The sequence below is a fragment of the Aotus nancymaae genome, unplaced genomic scaffold (genome assembly GCF_030222135.1).
Source record: "Aotus nancymaae isolate 86718 unplaced genomic scaffold, 86718_ANA_hifiasm-v0.15.2.pri h1tg000006l, whole genome shotgun sequence".
Taxonomy (NCBI): domain Eukaryota; kingdom Metazoa; phylum Chordata; class Mammalia; order Primates; family Aotidae; genus Aotus; species Aotus nancymaae.
Genome location: NW_026988417.1, coordinates 9,095,076 through 9,109,573, shown reverse-complemented (window position 1 = coordinate 9,109,573; position 14,498 = coordinate 9,095,076). Strand labels below are relative to the sequence as shown.

At 42.3% G+C, this 14,498-nt stretch overlaps 1 protein-coding gene across 1 annotated transcript; it reads right to left on the bottom strand.

Annotated features, from left to right (window-relative positions):
• Positions 1-2,179: 2,179 nt before the first annotated feature.
• On the bottom strand, positions 2,180-14,471 carry TMEM128 (transmembrane protein 128). The gene is made up of 5 exons (XM_012466994.2): positions 14,375-14,471; positions 12,336-12,477; positions 6,975-7,133; positions 4,414-4,522; positions 2,180-2,892 (listed from the first exon to the last, which is right to left on the bottom strand). The coding sequence occupies exons 1-4, from the start codon at positions 14,454-14,456 to the stop codon at positions 4,423-4,425; spliced, it is 483 nt and encodes a 160-aa protein (XP_012322417.1). The 5' UTR covers positions 14,457-14,471; the 3' UTR covers positions 2,180-2,892; positions 4,414-4,422.
• Between the last annotated feature and the right edge of the window lie 27 nt (positions 14,472-14,498).

The following is a 14,498-nucleotide window of genomic DNA, read 5'->3' as shown; positions in this document are numbered from 1 at the left end:
TCCTAGCACTTTGAGAGGCCGAGGCAGGCAGATTGCTTGAGCTCAGGAGTCCAAGATCAGCCTGGGCAACATAGTGAAATTCTGTCTCTACACAAAATACATTAGCTGGGTGTGGTGGCACATGTCTGTAGTCCCAGCTACTTGGGAGGCTGAGGTGGAAGGATGGCTTAAATCCAGGAGGTTGAGGCTGCAGTGAGCTTAGATGGCACCACTGCACTCCAGCCTGCGTGACAAAGACCCTGTCTCAAAAAAAAAAATTAGATTAAAAGGACTCAACACCTGAAGAACCTCATCTGATAAGATCCTGGACCTCAAGCCTGAGCCCGATACTGTAATGGGATGAAACTTTTGGAGGAATCTTGGGGAGTAAGTTACTTTTGCATGTGGGAGGAATATAATTTGTGGCCAAAGATCAAACGGTGGCAATTTTAAAACATGGCCCAAAATTGTTTGACATTATGCACCATCTGTAGGATAGTGGGAAGTCATGTCCTGTTACTCCCATTACCTAGTCCCTTAGCCCCGCCTCCAAAAAGTGAACTACTTACTGTCCTTGTTGGATTCCTGTCCAATGCGTTTTTTGCTGAAGTATAGTCAGAGACCACTTTCTAGTAGCATAAAACCAAATACAGCCAGGAACTTTAAGTCCTGTTTCAAATCCTCTCCCAAACCAGGTCCCAGACACAGATTTAGGGGAAGTTCTAATCTGGTTTTTACCCTAGTGAGCCAAGATTCAGTTATCTTTTTTTTTTTCAGTTATCGCTATCTTTCTTGCCAATCCTAGTGTCTCAGCTTCTTCCAAGATGTCTCTACCCAAACTAACTAGGGTAGTAGGATAGCTCTGGATCCAGGATGCACATTACAACCACTTGAGGAACTCTTCAAACAATACGGACAGTTTTGCCTACAAATTCAATCAGAACTTCTAAGCCCTGAGTGTGCAATACAGGTTGAAAACATGATCCTGACACTGATTGTCAAAGCCAGGGTACACACTTTATCTCCAACTTTCATTATAACTCTTAATGTAGCTCTTCATTACTCTTACAAGTAGGTGCTCCTCCTGTCAGTTTAGAAGCAATAATAAGATTGCTTGACACTATTTTTATTTACATAATAATTATAATAAAAGGAAAGGACCTTAGCTGAGTACGGTGGCTCATGCTTGTAATCCCAGCTACTCAGGAGGCTGAGGTGGGAGGACTGCTTGAGCCTAGGAGTGTAAGTATACAGTGAGCTATGATGGTGCCACTGTACTCCAGCCTGAGTGACAGCAAGACCCCATTTCTTAAATTTAAAAAAAAAAAAAAACATAACTTGCATAAGAAGTATTTAACAGGAACCAATCATACTCTTGTTTAAACATATTTATTAAAATGTCTTTTTGGCCAGGTGCAGTGACTCATGTCTATAATCCCAGAATTTTGGGAGGCCAGGAGTTCCAGAGCAGTGTGGACAACGTGGCAAAACCCATCTCTACTAAAAATACAAATAATTAGCCAGGCATACTGGCGCACTTGTAATCCTAGTTACTCAGGAAAGCTAAGGCAGGAGAATCACTTGAACCTGGGAGGCGGAGACTGAGCCGAGATCGTGCCACTGCTCTCCAGCCTGGGTAACAGAGAGAGACTCTGTCTCAAAGTCTCTTTTTTATTGTCACTTCACAGTCGAAAAAAGATTACAGGTTGACCACCTCTTCTCTGAAATGCTTGGGACCAGAAGTGTTTTGGATTTTGGAATATTTGCATTATACTCCAAAACCCAAAACCCAAATGCTCCAATGAGCATTTCCTTTGAGCGTCATGTCAGCAATCAAAGTTTCAGATTTTGGAGCATTCTGAATTTTGGATTTTGAGATTAGGGATACTAAACCTGTACTGCTGAAGACCTTGCAGCTAGTAAATGGCAGGGTATGGTCTGAACCAGACACAAGTGGTGATTCAATCAGGTCATTACTGGAAGTCACTTTACAAAGAAAACAATCAACATCAGGTACGTGTTGTCACAATGCTTATGCTGTTTAGATTTAATGCAGACATATCTGCATTTGAAAATGCAAATACTGTCTTTATAAGGTCTTTGAAGACCAGAGTTAGCCTTTATTTTTACAGTTAATTCAAAGTGCTAATAGCTAAAAAGCAGAAGTTATTCCAAAGTTTGCATGAACAAAACTCACAAGAAAGTTATAAAAATATTTTATTTAAATGGCACAGAAAAAAACATATATACTTAAAATGATTAAAACTTCACATTAGGAAATTCTAAAAACTCAGTAATTTACACAATGATAAAATCTAAAGTGATGAAATAACATAAAATGCTTTCATTTGGTCCTGTCACCTAACAAAACTATCATAAACACGAGATTATAGCAATTACTGAAGCTGGTTAAAGGCACAGGACAACATAATTCCTTTATACACATTCAGCCATTTTAGACATCCTTGTCTAAATCCCTCAAATGGAAGAGTGAACAATTTATTTAAAATATTAAGAGTGCATTATGCACCTATAATGAAAGCACTTTCTCCAAAGATTCAACCAGATTAACATTGCAAAACAGTATTTCTATATCATTGACTTCTGAAAATTTTAATAATTTAAGAATATGCAAGTGAAATATTATTTATTCTGGTTTCAATAACAGTTATACAAAGTCACAATTTTTCCCAGGAAACCACTTCATAGTTGCAAAAACACAGTGTAGCTTTTCTGTTAGGGTCTGCCATGCTTTCAGCTGGCTGGATGTTTAACCATTCACTTCAAATTTACATGTCCAGTCAGGCACAGTGGCATGGGCCTCTAGTCCCAACTACTTCAAAGGCTGAGGCAGGAGGATCACTTGATCCTAGGAGTTCAAGGCCAGCCTGGGCAACATAGAAGACCCTGTCTCTTAAAAAAAAAAAAAAAAAAAAAAATGTATGTCCTTAAATCTGAAAGAAAACCAGCATTCATGTACCAAATAAAACATTATATCTTAAGCTATTGCATTTAACATTAAAAAGCCGAGTTTACTCTGCTAAGCAAATTCTGTATCTCCATTACCAATTATAAATTCATGTCAGAGTAAGCGCTCCCAAACATCTGTAAAATCTCAAACCTGAAGAGTCAAAGAAGACTTCACAACATGAGAAGGGGAGGGGTGGGTGATCGGATCAGGTGAGGAAGTGTTCTGAGATGTGCAGGATTCCTCCAGGCCCAGAGGCGCTGGTGGCACCACGTGTGTACAGGAAAGAAGGGCCTCCCATGAGGGCTCCCAGTGATCCCGACACAGCAAGACGCATGAAGGAGACTGGAGACGCTGGCGTGGGCAGGGATGTGCTAGCAACTATTTTCAGACTGCTAACAGTGAGACTACATCCATTTCTTCTTCATTTGGCTACCATTGACTTTTCTTTAACATCCCACAGGGAGAACACACTGTTTGTTAGCACAAATGTCAGTTTTCATTAGCTCCTTGAAAATTTAGTGTATTATCTTTTATTTCCATGGGCCTCAGTTTCCACATCTGTAAACTGCTGTAGAAAGCAGATTTCCTGCAAGTTCTGATGTAAGTGACCTGAAACGAGGCACTATCTTTGTCCTTTTCACCACGCCCCTAAGCATCTGGAGTAAGTATTCTCTATATATACTTATTTAATAACAGAATTTTCTAACACTCAGAAAACAGCCTCCACTGTGTAAGGCAGCAGATCTCAGGATGGGGTGATGTGTGGGGAGGCAGAAATTCTATAAATAACATCAAACAAAAGCTGATTGTGTCATCCAACACATTTATATGAGGAATCCAGGACAGTTAGAAGATGGCAGAATTTTTTTACCAATTGGGTAAAACTGTCCATTCTTCCTGTATTCCCATTTCTTTAGAATAATCTAGTCAACAGTCATTTAAGTTGACAGAAATTAATATAATTTCAATATAAAATGGTCGAATGTATGAATTTAACTATACTGAAAGGTACAATCCTGTCTTTATGAGGTCTTTGAAAGGCAGGGTACTTTCTCTAAAAAGTAGTCACTTAGAATCAACTTTTACAAAAGAAAGAGTCTCAGACCCCACCCCCTCCAGCCTGGGCAACATGGGGAGACTGTTTCCACAAAAAAAAATTTTAATTAGCCAAGTGGGAGGATCGCTTGAGCCCCCAGGTGGTCAAGGCTGCAGTGAGCTGTGATCACGCCACTGTACTCCAACTTGGACAACAGAGTGAGACCCAGTCTCAACAAAAAAAGGAGTCTCAGTCTCTTCTATCTCAGAGTTCAACAGATGGACAATTCTAGTGTGGACAACTCTGGTGTCAACATGACTGAAAATAATTTACAAATAGTCTGTTACAGCTCCATCCACTGAAAGTTGTCATAAAAGACATGTTTCAAACGAGTTCATTATCAGAAAAACCATTCCAGATATCTTACCTTCAGAAATCATCCAAGGAGTGAGATAAACATTACAACCCCCATAAACTGGGTAAACAACAACAAGGGAGTGAAAAATGACCACACGTGCCATAAAGCAATGTTGAAGCTGAAAAGAACAGAAACAGTTGACAACTCTAATATACATAAATATATTTCATTCTAGAATCTAGATTTAAAGAATTCAAAGTGGAAAAGTCAGGTACTTTCTATACGTATCTATATTTCTCAACTATGTGACTTAGCCAGTGTTGGAAAGGAAAACTCCAGATATACAATTGCAGTTTCTTCAAGAAGGCCCTGGAACCAGAACCACTGAAGGTCTCCTAATAGGAGTTGACATGGTTTCATAGAAACTTAAGTCTCGGCCGGGCGCGGTGGCTCACGCCTGTAATCCCAACACTTTGGGAGGCCGAGGCAGGTAGATCACGAGGTCAAGAGATCGAGGCCATACTGGTCAACATGGTGAAACCCTGTCTCTACTAAAAATACAAAAAATTAGCTGGGCACAGTGGCACGTGCCTGTAATCCCAGCTACTCAGGAGGCTGAGGCAGGAGAATTGCCTAAACCCAGGAGGTGGAGGATGCGGTGAGCCGAGATCACGCCATTGCACTCCAGCCTGGGTAACAAGAGTGAAACTCTGTCTCAAAAAAAAAAAACTTAAGTCTCATAGTTCCTGCACCTGAACAAGAATTTAAATGGCTACAGCCCATTTTCATGACATCACACACTAAACTATCATGGTAAAAAAGACCAAAGTATTTTCTCTTAAAAACAGAATGAAAGGGCCGGATGCGGTGGCTCACGCCTGTGATCCCAGCACTTTGGGAGGCTGAGGCAGGTGGATCACGAGGTCAGGAGATGGAGACCATCCTGGCTAATTCGGTGAAACCTCATTTCTACTAAAAAAAATTAATACAAAAAATTAGCTTGGCACCGTGGCACGTGCCTGTGGTCCCAACTACTCGGGGGGGCTGAATGAAGTAGGAGGATCACTTAAGCTTGGGAAGTCAAGGCTGCGGTGAGCTGTGATTGCGCCACTGCACTCTAGCCTGGGTGACAGAGTGAGACCTTGTCTCAAAACAAAACAAAACAAAACAAAACTCCAATTGATATAAAGAGAGAAAAAACAAAGAGCTACATACAACATGAGAAAAGTAGTTTTCTCTCTGGTTGAATCACAGGATGTACGTCCTTTGTGTTTTTCTGTAATTTACTGATTTTTTTTTCCTCAGTGAACAAGTATTACTTTTATAAACCCAAAAAACCCTATATTTTTCATTGAGTACTTAATTAACTTATGAAGAAGGACAGTCATTGTGGCATTGTTTGAGTACAAATATAACTAAGTCCAATAACAGAAAACAGGTTAAATAAATCATGATACGTCCATGTTGTGAAAACTACACAACTGTTTAAAAGAATGAGACACATCTATATGTACCATTATGGAAGAATCCAAACTATAAGGATCCATTGAAAAATAAAAGGAAAAAAATGATGAACAACCACTTTGGAAAGCAGTTTGGCATGATTTACTGAAGTCAAAGGTATGCATACCCTATGACCCAACAATTTTACCCCTTGGGGTACACACACACACACACATATGTATGTATACACACACCTCTACACCCAACAGAAATGTGGGCACTGTGCCACAAGAGCCATGTATAAGAATGTTCTTCATAGCATCCTTCATAGTAACCTCAAATTGGAAAAAATCTAAACACAATCAACAATGGAAAAGAGGGCCAGGCATGATAGCTCATGCCTGTAATCCCAGCACTTTGGGAGGCTGAGGCAGGAGAATCACTTGAACCAGGGAGTCGGATGTTGCAGTGAGCCGAGATTGTGCCACTGTACTCCAGCCTGGCAACACAGTGAGACTCCGTCTCAAACAAAACAAAACAAAACAATGGAAAAGAGAAACTGGGATTCAGTTATACAACGGAATGCTAAACAGCAATGAAGATGAGTAACAGGCAACAACATGAAAGAACTGCACTTAATGCTGCACACAGGCAGCTACGTGTGAAAGAACGCACCCTGCATGAATCCATTTCTATAAAGTTCAAAAACATAGACGAAGCAAAAACAGAGTATCTCATGGAAGCAAAGCAAGAGTTACCATGAAGGTCAAGGCAGTATTTGTTTACCTGTGGCAGGACGGAAGGTGTGGGAACTGGGAGGGAGAATGAAGGGGGTTCCCAGTGTGCTGGCTCCATTTACACCAGTGCTCACTTCATGAGAATTCATCCACTAATTCATTTTAGTCTTTTCCACTTGTCTACATGTATTGTATGTCATAATGAAAAAGATTTAAAAAGCAAAATGTAGACTATGTAGAGAGTGTCACCATTTGTGCTTTAAATAACTAGGTCCATAAATAGAAGGAGAGAGAGATACTAATGAAAAGGCAACCAGAGAGCAGGAATGCCCAGGAGACTATTTTTCTGTTGTACCTTTTTTTCTTTCAAAGTTTAGACCAAGTATATTACTATCTGATCCCAAAAAAAATTGTTTTTCATTCCTGTTAGTCATTTCAAAGTTAACTTACCAAATTCCTGCTGCAATAAAGGCGGCAGTGGTAATGGGAATCAGGGCTGGATACTTGACATCATATTCTCCAATTCCACAATACCACTCCAGGTAGACTATGCAGTAAAACGCAATTGATAAGCTAACAAGCAACAAGGCACTGCCACAGAGAAACCAGCTGTGGAGATAAAAACAGTAAGAGGCTGACAACACTTAACGAATCAGCGGATGTCTTAAATGTTTTTATTAACAGCTGAAAAATCTATTTTTTTTTTTTTGTTTGAGACACAGTTTTGCTCTTGTTGCCCAGGCTGGAGTGCAATGGCATGATCTCGGCTCACTGCAACCTCCGCCTCCCGGGTTCAAGCAATTCTCCTGCCTCAGCCTCCCTAGTAGCTGGGATTACAGGCACACGCCACCATGCCCAGCTACTTTTGTATTTTTAGTAGAGACAGGGTTTCTCCATGTTGGTCAGGCTGGTCTCGAACTCCCGACATCAGGTGTTATGCCCGCCCTGGCCTGCCAAAGTGCTGGGATTACAGGCGTGAGCCATCGCGCCCAGCCGGAAAATCTATTTCTAAGAAGAATATCAAGTGGTGCAAAGGGACCCAGGCTTTCAGAAAGTCTCAATCCATGGGAGACGGGGGTGAGAAAAAGAGACACATGACTCAGGAAAGGATGAAAAGTAAGACTTGAAATACATGCATTTATATACACTCTTATCAACCAACCAACCAAGGGAAAAGCCTGGTCACAGCAATGCATTTTCTTTAAAAATACAAGGAAGAGGCCAAGCACAGTGGCTCATACCTGTAATCCCAGCACTCTGAAAGGCCAAGGCAGGTGGGTCACCTGAGGTCGGGAGTTCGAGACCAGTCTGACCAACATGGAGAAACCCTATCTCTACTAAAAATACAAAATTAGCCAGGTGTGGTGGCACATGCCTGTAATCCCAGCTACTCCAGAGGCTGAGGCAGGATAATCACTTGAACCCAGGGCAGAGGCTGCAGAGAGCCAAGATCACACCACTGCAATCTAGCCTGGGAAACAAGAGCAAAATTCCGTCTCAAAAAACTAAGACTAAAACTAAAAATACAAGGAAGATAGTGGCTTTCCGGCTGTCTCTGAAGTTTTGAGTGTGACAGTATTACCGGTGGTAAACTTGATTTCTCTAAGTGGACTTTCTTGGAATACCGAAAGACAACTTGGAAGATCAATAATTCCAATTTTCTCTCATAAAAGATTTTTAAATGAAATCTTCCTATTTAGAAAATCTGCTTCCCACCATCTCATCTTCAATGGTAATGTCTTTTTACTCCCTTCCAATTCCACCTATGATCTGATTTAGCCAGTGTGAGGCAACCTAGACAACCCCTTCCTTCCACCCCAGCTGGACTGGGGACCAAAGTCCCTTTCCCTTTCTCCCAACTCAACCCAATACCCCACCTTCTCTACGGGGAAAATTCCCCTGCTTCTCTACGGGGAAAAGCCTGACGGTCCATGTTAAAGAGAGAGAGAACAGATGGCTACAACAGTTAAGTCACAAAGGCACAAAGTGAACCGCCAATAATGGCAAGGTTCTGGATTCCATGAAGGCTTTTTATGATGATGCAATTCTGAGATTCAGAGTTATGACAGGCAGTATAGTGAAGGGGTTAAGAGCACAGCCTTTGCTGTATGGATTTGAATCTCAGCTTGACTAAGACTAGTTTTGTGACTCTAAGCAATTTCCTAACCTCTGTGTGTTTCAGAAATACTGACAGTACTTAACTCAGAATAGCTGTGATAATTAAATCAGGTGGTCAGCAAAGTGCTTCTCACAGCTAACCCTCAATCACAATCACTATTATTCCACTCATCCATATTCCACAATCATTATTCTCCAAAGCGAAGAAACAAATCTGGCTCTAATTTTATGTATAAACCGCAGATATGCATGCAGTATGTAAGCGAATATGTAGTTTATCTGTGGTATTAAAATTCCACATTCCACAGGGACGATTAGGAAAAACATGTCTAAAAAGACTTCTTAGGGGTGATGATAAAAGGTTGAAGAGCACATGCTGGTAAAGGATATAAGAAAATTTAAAAAGCTGCCTGAACAAAACACAATGCTATCAGTCAGTGGTCCTCAACCCTGGCTTTATATCACAGTCACCTTGCACCTTTCTAAGAGAAACTACCTAGTCCCCAGTTTCCACAATTCTCAGTCTGAGCATCTGGGATTCTAATTTTACTTTTTGCTTTTAACTCCACAGTTGATTTTGATGCACACAAGCAGAGTTTTTTAAACTGTGATTTTTTAAAGCATCATAGCGTTGTTTTTAATACAAACCTGCTCGTCTGTCTTTGAACAATATAAAGAACCTTAAGGCCTCAAGCTTCTGAAATTAGGCTACAGCCAGGGGGAAAAAGAAATTACCTCGGGTGTCAGAGAATGAGCCCTTTTAGCCCTTTTCAAAAAGCAGAACTCAGCCGGCACTGTCTTTTATGCAGCCTTCTCATTTCATGGCTGCTCAATATCCCCCAACCCCCTTTAATGAGTCCTTCCCAAGAAAACAATGTGACTCAACATTCTCAGCCTTTGAGAATGCATTCTGCCTTTTTCTCTCTAAGTTGACACTTTTTAAAAAAAATTTATTTATTTATTTATTTTTTATTGTATTTTAGGTTTTGGGGTAAGGATGACACCTTTTTGAGGACAGATCTATGACTTCTACTTTCTTTCCAACCCCCACAGCCCTGGTCCCAGTGTCTGCGTTGTGGCTTTGCCACTTAGCAGCTGTGTGGTCCTGGGCACTCCAGTTAACTACTGCAGTTGCCCCCAAACATCTTGTGTGATCATTTCTTACTCTGCCATTTCTTTAAACTTCTAAAAATACCCAATATAAGCACAAAAATAAAGAAGTTCTCTCACATCTCCTAACACCTCAAAAAGGTCTCAGTCCCAAGGCTGACCTGGACTAGGTACCCCTCCAAGATGCTCCCATAATACCCTGTGCCCTTCACTTACAGAGCACACACCACAAGGCCTGGTAACTTGTCTGCTGCAGACTAGAAGGAGCTGTTGGAGAGCTAGAAATGCGCCTTCCATGTATTTGGCTCCCACAGCCAAACACATCTCAGGTTCCATAAAGTAACTGATGAAGTAAAGAGCAGCTGCTATTGGTGTTGGTTAAAGCACCCATCCCCTCCAGCCAGGTGTAGTGGCTCACACCTATAATCCCAGTACTTTGGGAACCCAAGGTGGGAGGATCAATTCAGCCCAGAAGTTTGAGACTGGCCTAGGCAACATGAAGAGACCTCGTCTCTACAAAAAATAAACAAAATTAGCCAAGCATGGGGGTGTGCACCTATAGTCCTAGCTACTTGGGAGGCTGAAGTGGCAGGATCACTTGAGCCTGGGAAGTCAAGGCTGCAGACAGTCATGATCACACCACTACACTCCAGCCTGGGTGACAGAGTGGAGCGAGGCCCTGTCTCAGTCAAAAATAAAGTATCCATCTCTCTTTTCCCAGCCCAAGTTTTAAGACAAATGACTGAGTCAAGCTGATGAAGATTAAATGTCCATTATACTGACGCAGCTGTGGGAAGAATATGGCTTTGGTGAGTGGTGACAAGCAATTCCTAATACTGAGACCCAGAAACAGGCCTACCTACTGGGTTGCAGGTCACAGTAAAAACCTAGAGACCTTTTCCTGTGGGGGCTTCCCCTGTGAAATGACACCACAGGAAGGCAGACCAGACTCTGGGCTTCCTATGGGCAGCCGACGTGCAGGAGAAGGTGCTGAGCTACCTTCGTCCACTTCTTCATCACACACTCAGTCAGTCACGCCACATCCCACAAAGGAGTGACTTGGAAGGGCAGAAGATGGGAGTGTTTAGGGAACGTTTCTCTGCCGACAGTTTAAATAAACTCCCCTCTGCCTACTTTCCCCTGAGGGCTTGTTCCCTCTGGCTTGACAGTCTCCCAGAAGTCACTGCTCCTCCTCAAGGCCCATGAGGAGAAATCATGTGTCCTGCCATGATACCAGGGGCCCACAGTCCTGTCTGCGTCTTCCTAGCCCCACTGGTACTTCCAAAGTATTACTCTTGACCCTAAGCACACTAGCCCTCCCAGTGCCAGCTCTGATGCTCACCAACATCCCTCTCCCTTCTATTATCTGAGGGTCTCCACATCACTCTCCAATGTGCAGTAAGGACCGTAGGATATGATTCCAACCCTCTCCTCCATGTCAACTCTGGAGACTATACTGAAGGGATCTCAGTTCCTGTGAATGAGGAACTACTGGACATCTGGCCTGGCCACAAAGCTCTCTCCTCCCACTGCTGGCCTTCACCTCCACTCTACTGCAGTCACACCCTGTAGTTACCTTGTCAGCTATAACTACCCTCTGAAACCAACCCTGAGACCTGATTCTCACCGGCCACAGTTCTCCTTCTTCTCAGTACTCTTTTTTCTAGATGGAGTCTCGCTCTGTCGCCCAGGCTGGAGTGCAGTGGTGCAATCTTGGCTCACTGCAACATCCGCCTCCCGGGTTCAAGCAATTCTCCTGCCTCAGCCTCCTGAATAGCTGGGATTACAGGCGTGCGCCACCACGCCTGGCTAATTTTTGTATTTTTAGTAGAGACGGGGTTTCACCATGTTGGTCAGCCTGGTCTTGAACTCCTGACCTCGTGATCTGCCCACCTTGGCCTCCCAAAGAGCTGGGATTACAGGCATGAGCCACCACACCCAGCCCTTCCCAGTACTCTTATACTTGGTCTTCATGAAGACCTTCAGTCATTCTCCCACCTTTTTTCCTTAAATGGATTAGGTCTTTCTTAAATTGATTACCTTCCTCATCCTACAACATATTTATTTGCACATAAATAATTTTCAGTTCTCTTCAACTCTACTGTGTATGCCCAGAGCACAAACCCTCTCATTGGTTTTATTTTTTCCAGCTTTACTGAGGTATAATTGACAAATTAAAATTGTATATATTCCAGGTGTACAATGTGATGACTTGATATATATACACTCTGTGAAATGATTACTACAATCAAGTTAATTGTCACACTCATCACCTCACACAGTTACGACTGGTGGGGCAATGGGGAGGAAACAAGACATACTCTTAGAAAATTTCAAGTATACAATACAGCATTAACTACAGTCACTATACTGTATAGACATGAGATCCCCGGAACTTATTCATCTTATAACAAAAACATGTACCCTTTGACCCCCATCTCATATTCATCTCTGTATCACCAGCACTTCCAACACAGGACCTGGCAGAGAGTAGGTGCTTACTGTTTGAAGAATTCAACTGACAAAACATAACACAAAAAATGATACACATGTTTAATTTATGAAGCAATGAAGTTTTCTTACCTGCTAGTATGAAAGCTTTCTTTAAGGGTTTTAAAGAAGTCAGCATAATAGGTCACAACAATGGACGCCAAAATCCAGAATCCAGAATGGATATTAAGTCTTGGAAGAGGATTCTCCTTTTTCTCAACAGCTGTAGAGGTTTCTGCAAATAAGGGAGATTTGAACTTAAGTTATGATAATTTTGTGAAGAAAAATTACACTTAATTTAAGCCAAATAAAATCACTTCCTAGAGATAAGAACCAGTCTCTTCCATTATAAAAATCCTCTGTAAAACCCTTGTTTATATTTACAAAAAATAATTAATCAGAACCCACTACAAAATATAGTCAATGCAGCCAATTTATTTTCTCTAAATATATTTTGAAATCAAATTTACATTTGCATAGTCTTTCTGAAATAATGCCACCTAGAAATGTAAGAATTGTAATATGCTTCATATTTCTTCTAGGAAAGTAATTAGTCTTGTTAATTAGGAAAAACCCCAAGGGCAAATGTTAGCACATGAAATGGACTTGCGATCTTCCAAGAACACTTTTATAATTAATTTTTTTTTGAGTCGGAGTCTCGCTCTGTCACCCAGGCTGGGGTGCAATGGCGCAATCTCGGCTCACTGTAACCTCCGCCTCCCGGATTCAAGCAATTCTCCTGCCTCAGCCTCCCAAGTAGCTGGAATTACAGATGCCCGCCACCACGCACGGCTAATTTTTGTACTTTTAGTACAGACGGAGTTTTACCATGTTAGCTAGGTTGGTCTGGAACTCCTGACCTCATAATCCGCCCACCTCAGCCTCCCAAAGTGCTGGGATTACAGGTATGAGACACCACGCCCAGCCTGTAAGTAAATATTTTAATTACTTTAAACACAGCTCAAAAGTGGAAATGGCACAACAGAGCTCTAGTTCCAGCACAGCACTATCTAGACAGGTGATGGGCAAGTCATTTTTCCCCGTCTGGAACCCAATCTCAAAGAATGGGTGAATGAGGAAAGAATGCGTGGATGAAGCCAGGCGCTGTGGCTCACGCCTGTAATCCCAGCACTTTGGGAAGCCAAAGTGGGTGGATCACCTGAGGTCAGGGGTTCGAAACCATCCTGGCCAACATGGCGAAACCCCATCTCTTAAAAAAAAAAGAATGAGGGGATGGGGGTTGGGTCAGATGGGTGATTTGGGTGATTACTAGAAAGTTTTCCAAGGATTCTGACATGCACTCTCTCTATGTTCATGTGTGAATCACTGGTCTATATATGAGGTTTGGGGCCTTTAGATGACCATCAGAAACCGTGGGGAGCATGTTCACAATATTCTGGAATATCCTCAAAATATATACATTATCATGCCTGGACATGATGTTGTTCATGTTTATTTTGAAAAGGTAATAAATGGACATGGTTTTTAAACATTCGGGATAAAAATGTCCAAAATGAAATATCTGTCTCCCAATCTTAACCTCAGATCTAATGCCTAGAAGCAACCACCACTTACAATTTCTACTGAATTCTTCCATATGCTATGCATCTACAGGTGAACATACATCACAGGTTACCTTTTTGTACCCAAATGGCGGCATACGATATACTGGTCTGCATCTCCCTTTGAAAATCATCCCCACTGGTACATACAAGTCGGTCTGGCGTGTCATGTATAGATTTATCCAAATTTACTTAACCAGCTTTCTGCTGAAGGGCAAGATAGCTATTTCTAATTATTCGCACTGCGCACATCTTTGTACACTGCGGTACAGGCATGTTTCTGGTAAATTCTTAAAACTTAGAAGGGATGGGTATTTTTAATTTTAATCGATATTTCCAAACAGGTGTCAAATCAGCTCTCCACAGAATTCTGAAGCGCAGCTGAGATGAAAATGCACAGCACTACGCGATTCTAAGGATCTTTCCTGACATTTAAATAACCGACTTGCAAAGCCGAAACTCGGTCCCTCCAGACTGGGCCGGGGCTGCGAGAGGCCGGTCGTTTTCCGGCGCCTCGCCTCTGAGAACCTCAGGGCGGCCTGGTGCGCGCCTCACCCGGCCTGGCCTCACCCTCGCGGTCCAGCTGGGCCTCGGCGTCCGGCAGAAGCAGGAATCGCCGCCGGAGCTGCTGCCGGGCCCGCGAAGCGTCCATCTTGGTACCGCCCTGAAATGCGACGGAAGTGACGTCCGACAA

Bases quoted from the DNA above. Each gene is read 5' to 3' on its own strand.
- TMEM128 (XM_012466994.2), bottom strand. From the start codon at position 14,456: ATGGACGCTTCGCGGGCCCGGCAGCAGCTCCGGCGGCGATTCCTGCTT. The intron at 12,478-14,374 runs GTGAGGCCAGGC...CCTTATTTGCAG, and splicing joins GGCCCAGCTGGACCGCGAGG to AAACCTCTACAGCTGTTGAG. The intron at 7,134-12,335 runs GTAAGAAAACTT...TTATCTCCACAG, and splicing joins GAAAGCTTTCATACTAGCAG to CTGGTTTCTCTGTGGCAGTG.